At 35.3% G+C, this 22,396-nt stretch overlaps 2 protein-coding genes across 3 annotated transcripts in view; one reads left to right on the forward strand and one right to left on the reverse strand.

Annotated features, from left to right (window-relative positions):
* The window catches only part of Immp1l (inner mitochondrial membrane peptidase subunit 1), a 49,765-nt gene extending 30,499 nt beyond the window's left edge, over positions 1 to 19,266 (reverse strand). The window contains exons 1-4 of one of the 2 annotated variants that reach the window (XM_051184036.1): positions 19,136 to 19,266; positions 14,689 to 14,800; positions 5,467 to 5,722; positions 1,494 to 1,603 (exon numbers count right to left, since the gene is read on the reverse strand). The gene's annotated coding sequence lies outside the window, so the exon portion shown is untranslated. The remainder of the gene's footprint in view (positions 1 to 1,493; positions 1,604 to 5,466; positions 5,723 to 14,688; positions 14,801 to 19,135) is intronic. The other variant, XM_051184035.1, reaches the window with a different exon arrangement.
* A 108-nt stretch (positions 19,267 to 19,374) lies between these two features.
* The window catches only part of Elp4 (elongator acetyltransferase complex subunit 4), a 207,963-nt gene continuing 204,941 nt past the window's right edge, over positions 19,375 to 22,396 (forward strand). Inside the window, exon 1 of the mRNA XM_051184039.1 lies at positions 19,375 to 19,608. Within this exon, the coding sequence (XP_051039996.1) occupies positions 19,389 to 19,608 (220 nt within the window). The 5' untranslated portion in view covers positions 19,375 to 19,388. The remainder of the gene's footprint in view (positions 19,609 to 22,396) is intronic.

Consider the following 22,396-nt stretch of genomic DNA (forward strand, 5'->3'; position numbering starts at 1 on the left):
TACATATATATGAATGTGTACTGTCTTCTCAACTTTCTTTGTAAAAAAAACAAAAAAACAAAAAAACCTTTTTTATTATGATGACATTATAGCCTAGACTAGCTTTAAACTTGTAATCCATTTACTTCAGCCTCTTAACTATTGAGATTACAATCATGTGTTACCAAACACAGCTGTGAATAAACCTTTTTCAGAATAAACTCTTTGGCTAACAAAGAGGTGTCTTCAAGTCATTCATTAACTGATTCAACAAGTATTAATTAAACTACTGCTATATTGCAAGCATGATAGACTAAGTTCATTCAGTTCTAGAAATACAATAGTGAACATGGTGCCCATCTTCATAAAGCTTATAGTTTGTGGGGGCTGATACTATATACACACAAAGGAAACAAATAAAAGCATAAAAATATCAAGTGATTTCTATAATGAAAAAAACATGATAAAGTAATTGAAGACAACAAGTTTTCTGTTTAGGCTGTATCAGGAATGATTTTGCTAACTAAGAGAAATGCTACTGATGTTAGTTTCTAAAAGAAAAACATAAGAAAATTGTAAGCAGACAATGGCAAGTTAGTTACAGATGTGTTATAGTTTATGAATGCTGTAACAAATTGTCATAATTCTAGCAGTATAAAACAACATGAATATATAAACTCATAGCTCAGAACTCTGCTACAAATCTCACTGGTTAAAACCAAGGTGTTAGCAAGGCTCTATGTCCCTTCCAGATGCTTTGGGTAAAAATTCATGTCTTGGCCTTTGCTAGCTTCTAAAGCCACCAGGATTCTTTGCTTCAGGGTCCCTGTCCTTCAACCCCAACACCTTAAATTTCTCCATCACTACATGGTCCCCTTCCCAATCTCTAACTCACTTACAAAGACCTTTATAACTATATTCATCTCATAGTAATCTATGATGACTGACATTGTTATTTTAATCCTATCTTCACACTCCTTTTAGCATGTACAATAAAGTGTTGCCCCGTTCAGGGATTAGTGGATAGAGATCTTTAGAGGGCCGTTCTACCTATACTAACATATCAAACTAAAAATTATCTAACTGTATTCCCAAAATGCAGAAAATGGCATCACATGGCAACCTTTAAGTATAAATTCAAAGTCTTGCAGCAAGCCCAAGATATATAGTTATATACTTTGAGAATGTGGCCCTGTTCTATATTAACAAGTACTCCAGGTGACTCTAAAGTATAGGAACATTTGAAAGCCACTGTTCTAAATTCTCAAGGAGGCAATGGTCACCTGTAGCCTCAGGAACCTTGCTCATCTAGTCATGCACTGCCATGTGCTACATAACTTACCATATCTGAGTTGTGCTGAAAGCAGAGCTGGGGAGCGTGAGCATTGAAAATTGAACCAGGCTGCCAAGCACACCAGGCAGCACCTACCACTGAAACACAACCCCACACTCTCACTTCTTTTACTTTGAAACTCCTTCTCACTAATTTGTTGAGGCTGGCTGGCCTGACTCACCTTGTAGCCCAGGCAGGCCTTGAATCTGCAAATTTCTTGTTTTCACTTCCCGAATAGCCAGGATTACAGGCTTGTGCCTTCAAGACTGTGCTTCAGGATTATAATTCTACCTTTGAAACAGAAGATGACAGTTTTTATTCCCTATTATATTTAAATGTTCTAAAAACTAAGTCATTAATATAACAAATCAATTCCTTGTAAAGAGTTTGCACTTTATCAAAATAATTAGTGGGAAAGATAAGCAAATTTAAAAATGTTCATAAATGGTGACTGTCACATACTATAACAAGACATACAGAATGATCTTACTTAGAAATATAGCAAAATTAAAGTAATATTGATCTTTCCATAGTATTCTACATTCCTGATACGAAGATCTGTAACAGTTAGAAAGTATGCTGGAACACATAGTTGATAATAGTTTCTAAATTCTCCATCTATGTTATACATCTCTCGCTTTCAGTGAAAGAAATGTTTTAGTAGTTATCAAGCATATATATGGGAGTCACGTGGAAAAAAGAAAAATTGGACTTGACAATAAACCAACAAGAAAAACTGGACAATGTGAACTTTGGAAGCCAGATACAAGTTAAGGGATTCCTCAATCTTTAGATATTTGGAGGCATAGACATCAACTCTAGAATCCTAATTTAGATCCAATGGCTGAAATAAACTGAGTGATTTCAGACTTCTCCAAACCTCAAGTAGCTCACAAATGATGACTTAGACATGGATTTCTTTGAGAAAGCATTTCATTTCAACATAAAGAAAAAATTTCACGTATTAAATATTGATGCTACTGGTTTTCAAGCATTTAAGCAGACAACTAAAAAAATGATTAATACTATTTTGTTATCATTACTGCACTGATTACAAGAAGATTCACTGCCATTTATATAAATGTTTCTATTATGAGGGGTGTGGTGGGTCTAAGTCCTGGGAAGTGGAGGTAAACAGATCAGGAATTCAATGTCATCTTCAGCTATATAAGGAATTTTTTTTTTTTTTTTTGGTTTTGAGACAGGGTTTCTTTGTAGCGTTAGAGCCAGTCCTAGAACTCCCTCTGTAGACCAGGCTGACCTTGAACTCAGAGATCCGCCTGTTTCTGCCTCCCAAGTGCTGGGATTAAAGGTGTGCAATACACCCCCCTACCCCAGGCTTATACAAGGAATTTAAGGCCAGCCTGGAATACATGAAACCCTTCCTCAAAAAAACAAATAGAACCTCTATCTACTTTCCTTTGGGCCAGAAAAAAAAAAATTTCTTGACACATCTGAGATGGAATTACTTAAAAAACATTTTCCCATAGAAAGATGAATATAAAGTAGCTATAAGATATGTGTCCATTTCAGATCCTTATGGAGGTTATTATGACAAGTAGACAACAAAGGCTTATCAAGATACATGACTGCTGCATAGTAGTGCACGCTGCTCAACAGCTACATCACTTACTTTCCACACAGGAATTATATAAATTCCTGTTATATAAAAATCACCCTTAGGACTGCTCATGAATTGATCAAATCTATAAATATTAAATCTACTGTAAGATTTGTTCAGAGGTTACTTTCATGTTCTCAAACTGCAAATTCAGGGCACATTTTTATTAAGCTCTTTTGTTTTATTCCAAGAGGAAATATTTCAGCATCATCCTCAGGCTTAAAGCAGTAAATACTGTTTCATTCTGACAGCAATATTAAAATAATCTCATAATCAAATATCAAACAAAATAAAAAAATTCCTAATTCAGATTCACATGTTCTTGTCATAGCACTAACAATCCTTGGGAACAGCAAGGCAGAATTTTAAGTTTTAAGAAGTCCTAGGAAGGAAACCCAGAAAAGAACTTTGTGCTAATATTTGAGGCCACAGAAGCCTGCTCAATATTTTCAGAAATATGATTAGATTCAACTATTCTTATTTTAAACTATAAATTTGAGGGATAATTCTACAAATTTTCCTTATCTATTGGAGTTTATAATGTAATTTGTCACATACTATTTCAATCATTTTCATCAACCACATCATAATTCCCTTAAAAATACTATTGTTACAACCATCTAAAATCAAATGGATATTAGGTAGATTATGTTTTAATCAGCAGTTCCTATCATTCCCAGACTATTGTTTTGTTAAACTTAATATCCCTTTGAATATATTTCCAATTTTTCTTACCATATATCCCATTATTTTATCTCCCCAAAAACCTTAAGTCTTACTGACATCATTATTTATCATCCACACCGCAAATTAAATTAGTATCTACCTTTTCAAGATGAATCAAATTTATAAGTGAGGAACAGACCTATGAAATGACCTATGTGTATACATAAGAATTTACAACATTGGTAAGAAATTACATGTTCATGTTGAATTCAATTAAGGTATACTTATTTTGGACCTTGAGTGAAAAAAATATTCTAGTAGAATATGAATGGCACCTAGGCAGCAAACTCTGAAGAGCCACTAAGTAAAGCTTAACTTCAAGTATAAATTCCTGCTCTGCTCAATAAGAACAATCTTCAATAAGAACAATCTTCCAGACAGATCTTGAAAAAAAAATTATACTTTAAAAAATAATTACACAATCTTATTAACTATAGAAAATTGTTCTGAGATGGTAAACTACCTGACTAAATAATACAAGTAATATCATGATAAGGAAAGAATGAGTTCAGTCCCTTTATTTCATGGTTAGATTTTTCTAATAATAAAACTTTAAGTAAATTATTTTCCAAATAGTAAAACTATACACATCAGGAGAAATACTGTTAAGCTTTCTCACCTATTCATTTCAAACAGAGTAAAATGAAGAAGTCCACTTACAATATAGTAGCTTGAAATTAGTTCCACCAAATCCAGTAGGAGTATGCAGGGAGAGCTGGCAGAACACTATTTATACCTATATTTCATTTGATGAGATAGACTAGTAAAGACTATATAGAAAATAAAAGTACAACATACAAACATGCTATAGGTACATCTGTAAAGTGACTGTGCTTTTACTCTTATATCATGAAAACAACCTATATTCAGTTGAAAATTTTTAAAAATATTTAGATCATAATTTTTATAATTTATTTTTGAAATGTAAAGCTACTAGATCAAGCAGTACAATGAGATATAAGTCAAGTCCTATGAATAAATATTTTTAAATTAACTACTTTGAGATCATAACACTGACAACACTAATTATCTTTTCTTGTCTCGGCAGTTATGGCGCATACTGTTTGGGTGACTGACGGGATAATTTAACTTAATTTTCTCTCAGTTTATTCTGAATAGTATAAGAGGAGAATATTAAAGCAATTAACGCCTCTAAACAAAGTATCTGAGAAGGTTTTGGGTTAAAATAAAATGTTAAAAAAGTTAACCAGTGGACTGACTCTAGAGCAATGACCTATGAGCAGCAATGGACTGCTGAATGAAAGCTGGACTGAGAACCACTGGCCTCTAGAAACTGCCCCTTAGCACTGCATTAACTATCCTCAGCTTTAGCCATGTTTGGTATGTATTTCTCACAAACAGACATTTCATCAACAGTTTGAGCTAATGATATTTAAATATCAAAAATATGTATTCATATTTTAAATTAATAAATGTTCTATATCACCAAAAAATGTCATCTGCCAATTCAAACAATGAAAAACAAGTAAAAGATTATGTCAAAACAAATATCAAAACAAAACAAATTTTCAATGTCTTATGTCTATATTTTTATTTTACCAATAATGACCCTATATCTAAAAGAACATTTAAGTTAATATTCAATCTCACATACAAATCCTTACTAACAGCAATTATTTGGTCACTCAAGTAGAAAAAGTATGACATACCAAACAAGTTTTATATTTGAACAGTTTAATAAAATTTGAATCATATGATGCTCATTTTGTGTATCTCATAGAAGTTATAAATCACATTAGTTAAACATACATATTACAGTAAAAGATATATTCTTTGCCTTGATCACCTGGTTTTTTGTTGTTGTTTATAAAATTAATCACAGTTAGCAGGGCAGAAATTGCTTTGAGCTTCATGAATGACATCCAAGAGATGGGAAAGGATTAGTTCTCAGTTGCTGCCAGTTATAACGCCAGGTGGCTTTTTCTGCAGTGAAGGTGTTACCGATAATCCCATTACACTGGTACTAAATCTTGCAGACATCAAAATTATCACCAAGGTTCCTTTTCATCCCATCCTTTCCAAATGACTGGAAGTCGCTTCACCTGAAAGAAGTCAAATCCACATGCAGCTGCTGTTTTAGCAGGCAGCAAACTCCCTGAGAATGCCAGTCATGATTCAATTTTGCTGTGCTGGTGGCCCCCTATTCCCTGTCCAATAATACATCTGTTAAAAAATCCTACAGCTACAAATCAAGTTTAATCCTACCAGGGACCTCATGTTGGTCTTGTCTTCCAAAAAGGCAGCAGGGTCTGCTGTCTATCTCTGCTAGTGTCTGGGGAATACCCTTTAAATCCCAGCCCTACTTAGAAGAATAAGCTAAGGATCACAAAACATGACCTCAAAAACCCTGATATGACTATATTCTGACCCAGAGGCATTCATTCTAGGTGAAGATTAGAACTTTGCATAATAAGATTACACAGCAAGTGAATGATATCAAGGGACTATCCATATGCAGCCGCCTGGTTCTGTATAGACAGCCTGTGCTGCACAATATGCACTGCCGAGAAAGAGCTGGGTCTTTTTCGCTGAAATAAAATAGATTCACATAAATTAGTTGGCCATTTCCAGAGTCCTAAATCCCCTATTACATCTTTTATTGACAGCTCCTGTGAGGATAGCACAAATGTTAGTCCTTTTTCTTCTGTGCTTCTGTAACATCATGCTCAGTAATTGAAATGTACATAGATTATGTCTTAAAATTAACGTCTTGTTTGCTGTAATCTTGGATTACAATCGACTGTGTACATAATAAAATTAAGAAATCAATGGATGGATTTATCATCTCATAGAAACTAGAGGTATTGTTTATAGAGTGGTTTAACATTTTGTGTCAGCACTTGAATTGCAAAAGTCATAAAGACTAGTCAATAAAATTTAAATGTGTCAAAGAGTATACAGGCACTGGCTAACACCTACACAAAAGTTAAATTGTGTGAAGATTAAGTCATTACTCAAAGTTAAGAAAGTGGGGAAACTCAAGGATCTCATGAATACATGACTATCTCTAAGCTATATTCTGGCATAGTCAACTATTTATGTTGATATCTACATTTTTAAAGACTTGTTTTTATTATTTTAATTTATGTAGGACTGTACAAATGAACATGGAAGTCAAAAAAGGGTGTCAGAACTCCTTTAGTTGGGAGTTACAGATGGTTAACCATGAGCCACCTGACATGAATGCTGGGAATCAAATTTGGGTCTTACGCCAAGAACATTACATGCTCCTAAGTGCTGAGTCACTCTTCCAACTCAGATCTACATTTCTTTATAAAGTGGGCACACTAGTTTTTGTTTGTTTGTTTGTTTGTTTGTTTTGTTTTGTTTTTGGAGACCAGATTTCTATGTGTTGTCCTGACTGTCCTAGAACTTGCTCTGTAGACCAGGTTGGCCTTGAACTCACAGAGATCCACCCACCTGTCTCTGTCTCCCGAGAGTTGGGATTAAAGGCATGTGTCACCACCACCTAGCTTTACATTAGATTTTTTAAGCACCCCCCCAATCATTGTATAATTACACTGTAAAGTAGCTAAACAACTCATATTAATTGTAATTCAGAGTTTTATAATTCATAAGTACATATTTTAAAATATGTCCCAGTTAAATAATATCTCTTCACAATACTATACAAAGCATGCTCAATGTAAAGAATTCTAGATATTTAGAAAACATTATTTCACAAATCACCTTTCCTTTCCTTCTTTCCCTTGCCTTTACTTTCTTTTCCTTTTTTATTTCCTTTCTTTTCTTTCCTGTTTCCTTTTCTTTTTTTCCTTTCCAAGAAACCACAGCTGTGGCTCTAAATAAACATACAAAAAGTAAGCTTCATATACCCATGCTTGCACAAGCAGCAATCTGTGTGCCTTCTGTAAAACTTAACTCCAATATAATTGAAAAGTGGCTTATTTGCTAAGTTTCATTTACCCTTAATTTCTGAAGAACATTCCTCATTCATTACACTGGCCATTATTGCATTTTCTCGGGATATTTAAGCCTATCTACATGTTGTCTGGTCAGTACTCAGTAATCAGGTCATATAATTCTGATATTGTATGTTAAGTGGTATTATTGGCAGAACTGTAAAGAAACATAATTCAGTTTCATAGCACATGAATATTCTTTAGATACCTTGAGTACATTATTAGAAAAATAACAAGGAATGCAAAAATTGCATATTTTTGTCATGATGTATTATTATGAATTTTAGAGCTATACTGCTCAAAAAAATAGTCACTAGCTCCCATGAGGCTGTTGAGTACTTTAAATGTGACCAGTTTAAACTGACGTATACTATACAAGATAATGGATGTAAAAAACAATAAAAATGGAAAAATACAACATATAAAATTTTTATATTGATACATTTGAATAGTTAGGTAACACATAAATATAGCTGGTTAAGAAAAATATTACACCGTTCACATTAAGTTGCCACTGGACAATACTGTGCTGGTTGTAGTCATACACTTTCACAGCTTATTCCTGTACTGGTTAGCTCTAGTCAACTTGACACAACTAGAGTTACCTGGGAAAAGGGAACCCCAAATGAGGAATGACTTCCATTTGGGTGGACAGGTTTGGGGGCAGGTTTTTTTGTTTGTTTGTTTTTTGTTTTTATATTAATGATTGATGTTCGAGGGCTCAGACCACTGTGGGAAGAGGCAGGTGGTCCTGGGAGATGTAAGAAAGCAGGTTGAACAAGCCATTTTCCTGAGCAAGAAAGTAAGAAGCATTTTCCCATGGTCTTGCCCCTGCTACTGCCTGAGTTCCTGCCCTGACTTTGCTCAATAATGGTCTGTGACAGTGATGAGTATGCCAAACATGAGTATGCCAAACATACTGTGTTTCTCATAGCAATGGAAAGCAAATAATGACGGTTCCTAAGCTAAATGAAATTGTAAAACACAGCACTAGAGTAGAGGGTTACTGAGGGAAAACTGTCAAAACTGACAGATATGCTTAGTACAGACCTTGTCATATAAATCTCTATTGAATATTTCTAGCTTAAAGGAAATGGAGAAGATGAGATTTCCTGAAACTGTTGGCTACTGTAAACATAAAAGGAATCATGATGTGTCAAGTTGCAAAAAAAATGCTTCAATATAGTGAACCTAGGATTTGTTTGGGCTGTTTACTTGTTCATGAGACAGGGTCTCACTATGTAGTTTCAGCTGGCTTCAAATTCTTTATTCAGCCACAGAATTGCTGGAATTACAAGCATATGTCAATATTCCCAGTAAATACTTTTGTTTTATTTTTTCCAGAAATTTTTCATCCTTTCAAACAGAAATGCAATACAAAGGTAGAATTAAAAATAAATACATCCCACATCCCCCTGGACTACTTCTGTCTGTTACACCTGCAATAGAGAGCAGCTTAAAAACATGTCAGAGTTTATAAAGCGCCATAAAGTACGTATGCAATTATAAAATTGTTCATATTCAAAACTTTTCAACATATTTAGGTTCAGTTAAAGAGAATAAAGCATTTAGTATACTTCAGAATGTTAGAAAAAACAAGATCAATTTATAAATTTTCAGTATGCTGCTTTTCCATAAGTCTTTTCATCATATCCATTAATGCTTTTTTAAGTTTTCACTTAAAAATGCTTCCATAAAAATAAGAACACCTAAAAATAGTGAAAATATGTAACATAGGCCTAACAACAGAAAAATAGAATGAATCATTTAGAATAACCACAGATAAACCATAATATGATTAAAATATAAAGTCTATCTCCACCAAGTATTCAAGTGTGATTTCAACAATACAATGCAAATTGAAATATTTAAGATATTAGCTTACTTAAAAGTTGCTTTTTCATAGTTATTTCTTTACAAAATTTACTTAATATATAATGCTATTTTGCTAATATATATAAAATATATAATGCTAATTTGAATATCTATAAATAAGATGGTTAAATGTAATCTACACTTTATTGCTTAATCATGCTATTTTTCTCTAGCTTCTTAAAATTATTTAAGTTTATCATTTTCTAGTTATAAGTATCATATAGCTATATACATACATACACACAAAAGCAAATGAAAAAACAGTAACAAAAAAACCCTTTCTAACCATCAATAGATGAGTGCAATGATATTCACTCTAAGTTAATCTCCAGACATCCAAATTCATGAATAAAAATTCATCAGTTTTAAATACACTGAGCCTATTAAGCAAGAACAAAAGCATATGCACAAAAGAGCTTTTAATATATTTCAAAGCCCACAAGAGCCATGGTCTCATTAAAATTATAAATTACACAAACATGGAATGAAGATTCAAACGGCAGTGCAGCTAAGCAGATTACAGAAAAGCCCGCGTTCCATATGATAACACACCATGGCCCTCCCAGATGGGGGCTTGGAACAAAAAGGCCATCACCACAGCTAGGGAAAACCTCCTTGTGATCTCTGGTTTCTGTTCAGCACATGACAGCCAAATAATATGTTGATTATTCTGTTTGTGCTGCTAAGCTTGTACGATGGAATAAAAGCGATATGATCTATTGTGAACCCAATGCTAATGTGTTGCTCCACTCATAAGTAATATACTGATTTTATTTTGAAATTATCTTTTATCTGAATATCAGTTTTTGAGTGCATGAATTAAAATAAAAGACAGGATAAAATAATAGTTAATTTGATACTTTAAACTAAAAAATGCAGTTGACAAGTGAAGACCATCTAAATGCTCAGTGAGAAGTCAAGTCTAATCGCCCACCTTTCTTTAACTTCTGCATTGTGATCAGAGTGTATTTTAAAATATGTCTCAAAATGGAAAATTACTCTCATTATGAACTATAAAAGTAACACAATAATAATTAACTTACTAATATACATTACTGACTAGCTAAAAGCTAAATAATTAGGGTATTCAAAAACATAATTCTGTAATGTAAATAACAGCACACATTAGAACATATAGTGACATTTTGAAAAAAGTATAATTGAAGGTCTCATAAATGTTTGCAATTTAGCCACATATGATAATCATGTGGTCCTACTTAAAATAATTTAGAAGACACTTATAATTTTTAAATAAAACTGCTAACATTAATACATTGCCTTGGTGACAAAAAGTTAAAATCTAATTTTTCTTTCCACTAAAAATGTATATTTAATATGCTAATCTTTAATAAAGGGAATTATACTCAATTTAGGTTACTAGGATTATCTATAAATGCTTCACAAAATTATATATTTCATAAATACATATTTCTGAATATCAGTGTCATTAACACTGAAAGCTGTACATTTATCTTCCTACTCCAGATATTTCTTTCTGAATAACACAGTAGATTCTCCTTAAAGACAAGTAATGAAACCAAGCAGTAACAAAAGAAGCAAAAGGACACACTGGGCAAACAGGCCTATTTTCTTAAGGAGTTACTTTATTACTGAAGGAGTTACTATGACCCTTTACCACCTAAATCAAATTCCCTTGGCTCTTTTCAAATGCAGTCTGGAGTCCAAACAGTAGAGCAAAATTGCCTCACAAGAAAATACAGTCTAGATGAGAACATGTGGGACCAGGAAGACTGAATAGGGGATGAATAGATGAGAGCAAAAAAAAAAGAGGTACCATAATAGAGGAAGCCATTATAGGTTTGAAGAGAAAACTGACTCTAGAGAAATGTCCAAAGATCCACAAGGATGACCCCAACTAACAATCTGAGCAACAATGAAAAGGCTACCTTAAATGCCCTTCCCTGATAATGAGATTGATAACTATCTTACATGCCATCCTAGAACCTTCATGTAGTAGTTGATGGAAACAGAAGCAGACACCCACAGCTAAACATTGAGCTGAACTCCTGGAATCCAGTTGCAGAGAGGAGGAGGAATAAGAAAAGGGGTCAAGATAAGGCTACAGAAACACACAGAGATAGCTGACCCAAACAAGGGGGAGCTCATGGACCCCCAGACTGATAGCTGGGAAACCAGCACTGGACCAACTCAGACCCACTGAACATGGGTCTCAGTTAGAAGGCCTGGACAGTCTAAGGGACCTCTGACAGTTGAACCAGGATGTATTCTTGGTGCATGAAAGGACTTTGGGAGCACATTCCCCATGGAGGGATACTCCCTTAGCCTAGAGACAGGAGGGAGGGCCTAAACCCTACTCCAAATGTCTTGACAGATTTTGATGATCCCTCCTGGAAGGCATCACCTTCCCTGTGGAGTGGGTAGGGAATGGGATGGGGGAGGGGTAGAGAGGATTGGGGGGCATGGGATCGATATGTAAAATAAGAAAAAATAATAAATAAATAAATAAAAATATAGTCTAGAATGGCTAAGTCTAAAGGACAAAGATATGCTAAGATAACTTAACATATAACATACCTAAGCCTATATAATTAACATGTCTATATCTAGCTATTAATATTCAACATTAAATAATTTCTAACTATATGTCACCTTACCATACATTTAAGGTCTCTAATAAAACAAATTATACTTACATCATACTCTTCTAGTACTCCACAACTGTTTTTGTCAAGATGTATCAAATTTAAAATATCACTCTAATTAGCTTATGATGATAGTTATGTTTCCTAGTGAAAACAATGTATCATTTATCAGAAATAAATTTTATATTTATTTATGTCTGGCTTTTGAGATAGGATCTTACTTACCCCTATTTGCCTAGAACTGCTATGTAGATCAGGCCCATATTGAACTCACAGTGATCTTCTAGCCAATGCCTGCCAAATGCTGGGATTATTGGCATGTATTGTGATGCCAGACAGATGATTTTTCTTTTTGTTTATGTGAGTGTCCCTGAGTCTATGTATGTGCACTACATGTATATAGTAGCCCCAGAAATCAGGAGAGAGTGTCAGATATCTGGCACTAAAGTTATGGGTGGTTGTTAGTTGCCATGTGGACACTGGTACCCTAACCCAGGTTCTCTGTAGTAAATATTCTTAACCACTAAGCTATCATTCTAGCCCCTTAGAAAAAATTTTAAAAAGTGACAGTAACCAGGATTTGTGACGAATGTTCACTGCAATGACTTTTAAAACTGGCTAAGTATAGACACACCAAATAATTGCCAAATGTCTGAACTGTATTCACAGCAAAGAGATAATGTAAAATAATGGAATATAGATGACCTCTTAAAACAAAATGTTGAATGAAATAAGAAAATAGATACTATTTTATAAAGAGACAGGTGGTGTTGGCTCAGTACTTTGCTCCCAATACTCAGGAGGCAGAGGCAGGTGGATCTCTGTGTTTTAGAGGCCAGTCTGGTCTACCAGTTGAAGCTACTTGACAGCCAAGACTACACAGAGTCTTGAAAAACAAAAAATCAGAAATTCTTTGGGGCTGGAGAGATGGCTCAGAGGTTTAGAGCACTGGCTGTTCTTCCAGAGGCCCTGAGTTCAATTCCCAGAAACCACATGGTGGCTCACAGCCATCTACAATGAGATTTGATGCCCATGCCCTCTGTATACACAATAAATAAATAAATAAATAAATAAATAAATAAATAAATAAATCTTTAAAGAAAAGTGGTACATAGACATATGTGCAAGCAAAACAGCACCCACATAAACACACACCAAAAAAATAATTAAGAAAAAGAGGCAAAATATAAACATACTGTTCAGGAACACCCATAAAAATTAAAAATTATATAGAAATAATATAAAAACTTACAGCAAAAGGTAGACTGTCACCTCTAAAGAAAAGGGAGATTAAATTGGAAATGACAAAATATAATCAGCAGTCTCAGGATGCTTAAGTCCAGGAATATGAAACCAATAGTTAGACTCCCATCACTAGGGAGAGGAAGAGGGAGAGAACTGCATTAGTGCTAGTGATGCTCTAGGTATATGGGGGTTTGGGTTTGTTGTATCAGTATTTCACAATCACTCCATATATTTGACTATGTTTCCTTATAACCTTACATTATGCAATGTGAAGTTTTAAATTACGCATTATCTGTGATAATGTATTCTTATCATGTATTCTTGCTGAGAAAAAAAAAAAGGCTCCTGCTCTTGTTAAAAAAAAATTTACATTCTTGGTCTGCATTTATAATTTTTGTTGAAATGTTGTAATAACAAAGGACTACTACTATGGCTAATTCGACATAATTACAACAAAGTATGGATTTCACATGTTTGCAATAGTTATAAAAATATAGGAGGCCTGGAAATAATGTAAGATCAATTATTCTGCTTAATTTTCACTTATGCACTTAGTGTTATTTCTGCTATTTTCTTCTTTAAATTTAAACAAAAAAAAAATGTATACTTACTCTAAAAATTCCAGATTATAACCAGATAATTTTGTGCAGGTTGCACTCACAAAAAAATAAAAATATTTAGCTTGAAGGCATTGTTTCTTTCTTCTCTCATATGGTTTAAATCAATTTTAGGATGACTTTTGTATATGTATGATAAGGTCTATGATACGTTAGCTGTAGATATAATATTTGACGTCTGACCCACTGTCATTCTGTGAAGTATATACCCTATATGCTAGCAAATATGGCAGACTAAAGTATGTAACATTTAAAGACAAGTCTATAAAACATGAAGCATAGGTTGTTCATTCAAAACAGATACAATATAATCTAGTTTAAATTACAGTGACACAGTTTCAACTATTGGAGAAGGGAGTTATTTAAGGTCCACATTGACAGGCATCCCTGAATATGCATTTGCTCTAACTTCTAGGTGCCACTAAACAGGAAGCAACCAAAAAACTTGAAAACTGTACTGTACTAGATTAGCTACATGGTGTCAGCAGTATAGCACTATTTTGAGGAAAGCTTTGGTGAATGTAGTAAGGATCCCCTGGTGGGGACATGAGGAGCAGCCAAGCAGTTCTTTGCTCACCTACTTAGTGCCAACCTTAGAAAGTCACATTTTGTCCAGCAGGGAGCAGCCTTACAACAGCCAAAGGACTTAGCTTGAACATGAATCCCACAGAAAAAAAAGGGGTTTTGGTTTTTTTGTTTTGTTTTGTTTTTTACGTTCACTTACCATAGGTCTCTTCAACATTTCATTCAACTTAGTGTAGTTGCAAGTTTTCCAGCAAAACCCAAATCTAAAGCAGGTCTTGAAGTGTATGTGAGTCATCCATGGTTGCAGATTCCTAAAGCAGTAAATCACAGCTGTGTTAGGTCATCTCTGACCAATGTTGGGCTAAATTAATATATGGTTGAAAGTAGACATTTCTCAATGAATTTTATCTTCCCTTAATGGGGCAACAAGAGTCTTTAATTTGGATGTTCAACAACATTGGACCTTTATCAAAAGATAGTATTCAAGTCTTTTTATCTAAAAGATTTAAGAAGAAATAAATTAAAAGACATAACAGGATAACAGGTTGTGTAAAAAGCTAAGCATTGAAATCAAGGAACTGATAAGGCAGCCATGTACACTTTTATACTTTTGCTTTTACAGATCAGCATGCATAGCTAATGACATCTTTTCCTTTTGACAGGGTTTTTCTATGTAGTCTTTGTTGTCATCAAACTTGATTTGTAGACAACCATACTGGCCCCAACTCACAGAGATTTTCCTGTCCCCAGAGTTCTGGAATTAAAGACCATTTACCCTTATGCCCAGCTAATTTTATAAATGGAAACATAGTAGAAAATAGTTCATAATGCTGTTGTGAAAAAAGATTAATCACTTAATGAATATGATGACTGCACATGATACTATAGAAAAAAAACTTATGACCAATTGAAGGGCAAAATATTTTTAATGTGAAGACCTATGATATGTTTAGGTACAATGACACTACATCAGCTCTTATAACTTAAAGACACAAATACTTTTGTCTCTTCTTCTACTTGAAATGCCAAAGTTTTCATTGTATGTGTTTATATACGGCTTTTCAGTGTTCACACCAAATAACCAATTTCTGTTTTGAAAAGAAGTTGATTATCAATCTTCAAATAAATATAATTTGGGGGATTTTGTGTAAAAGTCTGCTTAAATACATTCATTCATCTATTAACAAGCACTATAATCTTAATTTCATTGTATTGCAAGTCTCAAACATTCTTATATTTATGCTACTCATGAAAATAATTTCTAAGTTATGTAAGCATCTGAACTCTTCCTAAACATTTTAGAGTCAATATCAAAACACTTAAACTCACTGTACCTTTGTTCCCATCAGTTACAGACCAACATCATTTTAATAAAGAAGTAGTTTAAAATCTTGGTATAACGATGTACACTAAACAACAAAAAAAATCTTTTTTTCTTTCTGCTTTTTTGAGACAGGGTTTCTCTGTGGCTTTGCAGCCTGTCCTGGAAGTCGCTCTGTAGACCAGGCTGGCCTCAAACTCACAGAGATCTGCCTGCCTCTGCCTCCTGAGTGCTGGAATTAAAGGTATGTACCACCACCGCCCAGCTTAAACAACAAATTTAAGTCAACACAACTTTAGTGTTATTAATGTGCAAACTAATAAACAATATCCTCAACAACTTCTAATATAAAGACTGAAAATGATTTCTCTAGCACTCTCTAGTACTAATATTAACATGAAGTGTATTAGCATGTTGACAGACATGTATTTATTGGGAGGGGAGTGCATGCCTACCATAACATCTATAGAAAGAGAAACTGGCAGACAGTTTGCTCAAACTGGTTCTCTCCTATCATGTGGGTCCTAGGGTTGGAACTCAGGTCACCAATCTTGGCAGCACCTTTAATCATCAAGAAATTTCAACAATCCATGAGCCATCTCATCAATCCATGAAATAATTTTACCAACTACTTGTTCATAAGCTTTTGATCTTTAGAAATATATTACTAAAAAGTTTGCATTATAAATTACTATTATCCAAAAGAGATGAGTGGATTCAGTAGTGTCTTACTTCCAGTAAGAACCATAGGACATGATCATATATTATTTGTAATAGAATGAAGGTACAGATAAACATGAGATTATACTAGAGAGGTAACAAATCCAATAATAATGTCCCATGAAACACAGAACAATACACAGAGCCATGAGGAGAGGACATTATGAAACTGGGGACAGGGTCCGGAGTCATGGTTTTACAACCAAGAATATTAAGAGCAGGCAGAACCAGAAAGGAAAAGTCGTTTCTTAAATATCTGGGATGAATTTGGCCCTGCTGACATGCAGACAATACTTGGTACTCTTGATGTTCTGAAAAAGTAAGTTTTCTCTGCAGCCACCAAGTTTACGCCAGTTTTTTAAGGTGAGCCTAGGAAATTCTTGTATATTTTCCCAACACAAAGTGGGGTATTGCTCTAGCAGATGCTTATAACAGAAAAGCTCAAATTGTCTTGAAGAGAGACTACATGTTAAAATATAGACCTCCCTTACAAGTATCATGCCTACAGAAAATTCTGGCTCAAAATGACAAGTCTAACAATACTCCTTTCAAAAATTGTTCCCAAACAATAGTATGTTTAACTAACATAAGTAAACACTGAAGACAGTGAGGAGCATGACTATACTAGAGACCTTGAAGGGTTGCTAGAATATAAAGTATATAAAATCATAGAAACAGGTAAAAACAAACAAACAAACAAAATGTCCAGCACATAGGCTGAAAAACTACAGTTCATAGGATAAGTCTTTCAACTGCCATTTACTTTTGTAGGGCAACACAAAGAAGTGCCATGCTCTTGACTTTCAAAGTGTTGCAAAGGAAAAAGAAGACTATGCTGTGACATATAAAAACTACATGAAATTCAAATTTCAGTTCTAACATAGCTGTGCTCAACCGTTAATGCCAGCTCTCATGATTTACTCGTGAAAGAGTGAGTAGTTTCAAGCCAAACCTACATCATTAACTGTTTGGTCTCAGAAAGAGATACCCACTTACAACCAAGCACAAATATATCTTGTCTTGGTCTTCTTCGGGAATAATAAAGGTTAATCAAATGGAATAAAATATATTATCTGCCTAAAAGGTGCTTGGCATCTAAAATGTGGAGTGATAAACTAGGATAGAGTATTATCCATTTGCTATTAGAGAAGTAATTTAACATTTTTTTAATATGGTAATATTTTTATTTAAATTTGAAACAAGCTTGTTTTACATGTCAATCCCAAGAATTTAACATTTTCATAAAATTACAAGATTGTATAAAATGACAAGACTGGGTCTAAGCAGAAAGCAAGTACTCAACAGCTATTAAAATGATTTAAATATATAAGGATATGTATGATATGTACTGGTGACATATTTGAAATGGAAGCCACCATCACCAAATCTTTCTAGTTGATGTGTTGTTGCTAAAGCTTTAAGCTTGTTGCTTTTTTTTCCTGAATGTGACATTTTATTTTCTGTTTTTGTTTTTTGTTTGTTTTGTTTTGTTTTGAGACATGGGTGTTATGTAGCTAATGCCAACCATGAACACCTTATTCTCCTTCTCCACCTCGTTAGGAGTATAGGATTGGGTTCAAGCCTGAATGTGATGCATGCATGCATACAAGCAGGAAGGAAGGAAAAATAAAAAGTAAATAAAGTCGTTCTGACAACATTTCCCTTTAGTTCCAGCACCAGCAGGCAAAGGTAGGCAGATTTCTGTGAGTCTCCATGCCAGCCAGGATTATATAGTGAGACTTTGTCTCAAAATGAATGAATGAATGAGTGAATGAACACTCATTCAACACTTGTCAACAGTAGTAATTCCATGACTCTGGTGTTGACTCTGGACTATGTTTTTAGTTCAAACAGTGCTTATCTTGAATGTCTTTTAAAGTAACCAATTCCTCCGCCAGTTCTCATTTGAATAAATAAACTAAATCTAAAAAAATCTAAATAACATGGGTTTTCTCCCACAAATAAAACTCAGTGTAATAGAAAACCTCTTCATTCAGACTTCACAATCAGTAGAAAATGAAGTACAAATGAGTCTAATTCTACTTAGATTTAAGGGGAAACTCAGGTATTTTCCGGTTTTGCAGCTGCTTCATAGAGCAACAATTAAATGTGTGAAGATGGTTGGCAGAGTAACACTTGTCATTCATACTGCTCAGGAAGGACTCTCCAAGATTTCCAGAAACCTTAATTAAAATCGAGGAAAGCTGCTCACAGGGAGAAAGCCCAACAGCCCAATAGCCTCGAAGTTCCTGGAGGCAAGCTTCTAAGGAAAGTCTACTATCCAACCCACTTAGTCCCGGGCTCTAACTGGCTAAGCCCAGGCACTAACCAGCCACTGAAGTCACCGTTACATCCTTTCCAGACAGTAAACCATTCGGAGGAAAGGTGGTCTCACGTGGGGAAGATGGGGCTTACTCTCCTTAGAAACCAGAAAAGCGAGAGCAGCGTGTCTCTGTGCCAAACAGGAGGGGAGACGAGAGCTCTACAACTCGCAGAGGCTGAAGAAACCCTGCGGGCGAAACGCTTCTCCAGCCTTTTTTTTTTTTTCCCCCTCCGCGGGAACGCAGGCACTCGCACACCAAGAATGCCTAAGGACAGTACCCACCTGCGGCCCCAAACACCAACAGAAGTTCCTCAACCAGAACTCAAGCGGACCTGGTTAACCTGGAACCCGGACGGTCCTCCGGCTGTACGTCCAGAGCACTTTTCAGCAATCGGCCTTGCGATTGGTTGAGCGGCAAAGAACGTCTCATTTCTATTGGCTACCGGTGGAGGTAGGCGGGACTTAGGGGCTGTCTCTGACAGGCCAGCCGCTCGAGTTCCCAGAGTTCCTATTGGCTCATCGTAGGGGCGTCAAGATGGCGGCGGCAGCTACCTGCAGCGCGGGAGTCCTTAGCTCTGGGTGTGTGGCATCCACTGCCGGCCCGAGCGGCACCACCAGCTTCCAGAGGAGGAGCAAGACCTCTGGGGCTGACGCGGGTGGCCCTCGGCTGCTGTCCATTGCGGGCACGCGACCGTCGGTGCGGAATGGACAGCTGCTGGTGTCAACTGGGCTCCCAGCCCTGGACCAGCTCTTAGGTCGGTTCAGAAAGATGAGGGCTCATCCCAGAGAAAACTTGGGGAGGGACTCCCGGGGCAGCCCCTCACCCCTATGCCCTACTCAGCCCTGAGCACCCCTCTCCCCTTCACAGACGTGGTCGGGGTAGCCGGGGAGGGGGGTGGCTTGGAGATGTCTTAAGATCTGTGCACTAAGCCGGTCTTAGAACCCACACTCCTTGCTCCGCTCTGCCCAGCAGATGACCAGGACTCTCTGTGTGCTTTTACATAAAATGATTCCTAATGAGAAAGAAACATGAAAAGGAATTGACTTTTAGGGTCTTCTGCTGGTCTCTGTGACACTCTCCTTCCAATCCCAGGTACCTTAAAGCTAGGACGAACCTACAAAACTTTGCGATGTTATAGAAAGGTTTCTTCAGAAAATGCTGAAAGAATTCCCCTCTTTTCTACTGCGGGCTACTTATCTTCTTAAATTATAAGAGGTGTTGGCTCTAAAAGAGTGGATTTAAGTTAAAGATGTGTGTTTACTCAAAGGAATGACAGTTCTTGATATTCGATTCGGATAGTTCTACACCCGAATATCTTAAATATGTTCACATGTTTATCAAAATCTGTGGAATTTTTTTCATTCAAAGCCTACTGGAGAATATACTTGTTTCATAGAAGTCATTTGTTGAAAGGATTGACTAAATTAAGTTGATAGGACAGGCTAAATTACGTCTGAACAGATGTGTGCTTACATTTTGTAAGCTTTTGTTCAAGGTATTTGCTATGTGTTAAATATGGTACATTTTTATAATAGATTACAATTGCTGTTGCGTACTCTTGTATTTTATTTAGCATTTTCTCGGGGATATACTCCAGGTTTTTCAAGTCAGTTAGCAAAAAGGAAAATGACAAGACAAGCTGTCAGAAACAGTATGGTTTATTGATTCTATTATTTCATTTTCTAAATGGATTCTAATTGTTTTCTACATAAATTTAAACTAGTTTCACATAATTGTTTCAAATCCATTGAGTCGTGTGAGGCTAGAAACATAATTAAAATGCATAGTTGGCAAATATTTCACTTTTTTCCCCCTTATGGCCTCAATTAGTATGGATTTGAACCCAAAGCTTAGAAGATTGGCCTGTTATAGTGAACTCTCTTCCAAAAAGAAATTAATGTATAAGCTTTAATGACAGCAGATCTTTCCTATCAATCGAGCTTGTCAGTCATTTCTACTCCTTCAATGTTCATATTTTTCATTAAATGGGATAGGTTAATTTATTCAGTTGATACTAATCAAACTACAAACAAAAAGGCTGCATTTTTCAGTATTGTGCTTTCATTTCCTCGTTAAAATAGCAAAATGTGCCTAGACCAGAGCCTGGCACACAGTAGTTTTTATAAATCAAGATTGAAAGAAGGGGGGGGGGAGACTAAACAAGAAACTGTAAGTATGAAAAATAGAGTTTGGCATTTGAGCTCCAAAAACTGATTCAGAAATTTAATGGTATGAATATTCACAAAACTCCCAACTAAATTTAGTCTCTGTACTTATAGAACCTATTGCTAATTTGTGAGAACTATTTTCAGGGTGTTTTGACAGTTTACTGAACTTAAGATTAATTATTTAACTACAGTTTCTTTACACCTACCATAAAGAACTAAGGTCATTAAAAGACATTTAACTTATCCCCATTTGATAGTGTTTTAAGGACTGTTCAAAATTTCCAACTATTAGAATTTTGATAAACATAAGATTTATAATTTTTGAATGACATTTTCCTAAATTAACAGAAAAAGAATTTTATTTAGATCATTTTTCAAAAACCAACCTCCATCCTTTGTGGGATTTGCAATATGCTCTGCTTAGCTAGTTCCTCCTTGTCTGTTGTTGCTACCATCATTATCTCTTACCAAGATAATACACATTGAGTGATAGGTTCTAATCTGAAAAGCATTGCAAAAACAGCAAAGGAATCTCTTACTGAGCATGCTGGATTTTACATATTACTTCATTTTCATTGACCAACATATCATTGTTCCACCATGAGGAAAATATAGTTGAACATGTTAGCTTATGCTTGTAATCTGAGGGCTGAGGAGGCTGAGAAGAGTGTTCTGTGAGTTCCAGCCCAGCCTCAGCTAAAAAGTGAGATACTATCTCAAGCTTTAAAACCCTTTGCCTTTTATTCCACTGAAAGGTAGATATGAAAGGGAAGTAGACCAGGAACATTAGCCAACCTTTTATAGTAACAACTCTGAGTTGGACACTAGAGTGTAATTTTATATTCTTAAAAAGAATGACCATTAGGGCATTAAATGTTTGTTTGTTTGTTTCCACTAAAGGAAGGTAGGATGTAAAGTTAAAGCTAAATATGAAAGTTAACAGTGGCCTTTGTGTAGCACAAACTTAAATTAAGCATTTAGTCTAATCCATCTAAAAGCAAATTATACTTGGATCCTTTATGAGTGCTGTCTTAATGAACATTTCACTCTGTTAATCTTGAAATTGTCCTCATTAGTGTGGTCTACATTTTATGTGTTACAGTGTGGAAAGTTGTCTTCATGTATAATTAAATTATAATAAATCCAGTTAAAATTGTATAAATCCCAGTGCATCAGTGGTAGAAAGAAGAGGGTCAGGAGTTGAAGCTTCAACCTCAGCTCCAGGGAAATGAAGCCCAGCCTAGGCTACAAAAACCTCACAACAGTTTGCGCGCACACACACACACACACACACACACATACAGAGTGAGAGAGAGAGAGAGACATTAGAGAGGGTGAGAGAAAGAGAGAGATGCCCACATATACATACAAACA

Source organism: Phodopus roborovskii, unplaced genomic scaffold (genome assembly GCF_943737965.1).
Source record: "Phodopus roborovskii unplaced genomic scaffold, PHOROB, whole genome shotgun sequence".
In the NCBI taxonomy this organism is placed as follows: domain Eukaryota; kingdom Metazoa; phylum Chordata; class Mammalia; order Rodentia; family Cricetidae; genus Phodopus; species Phodopus roborovskii.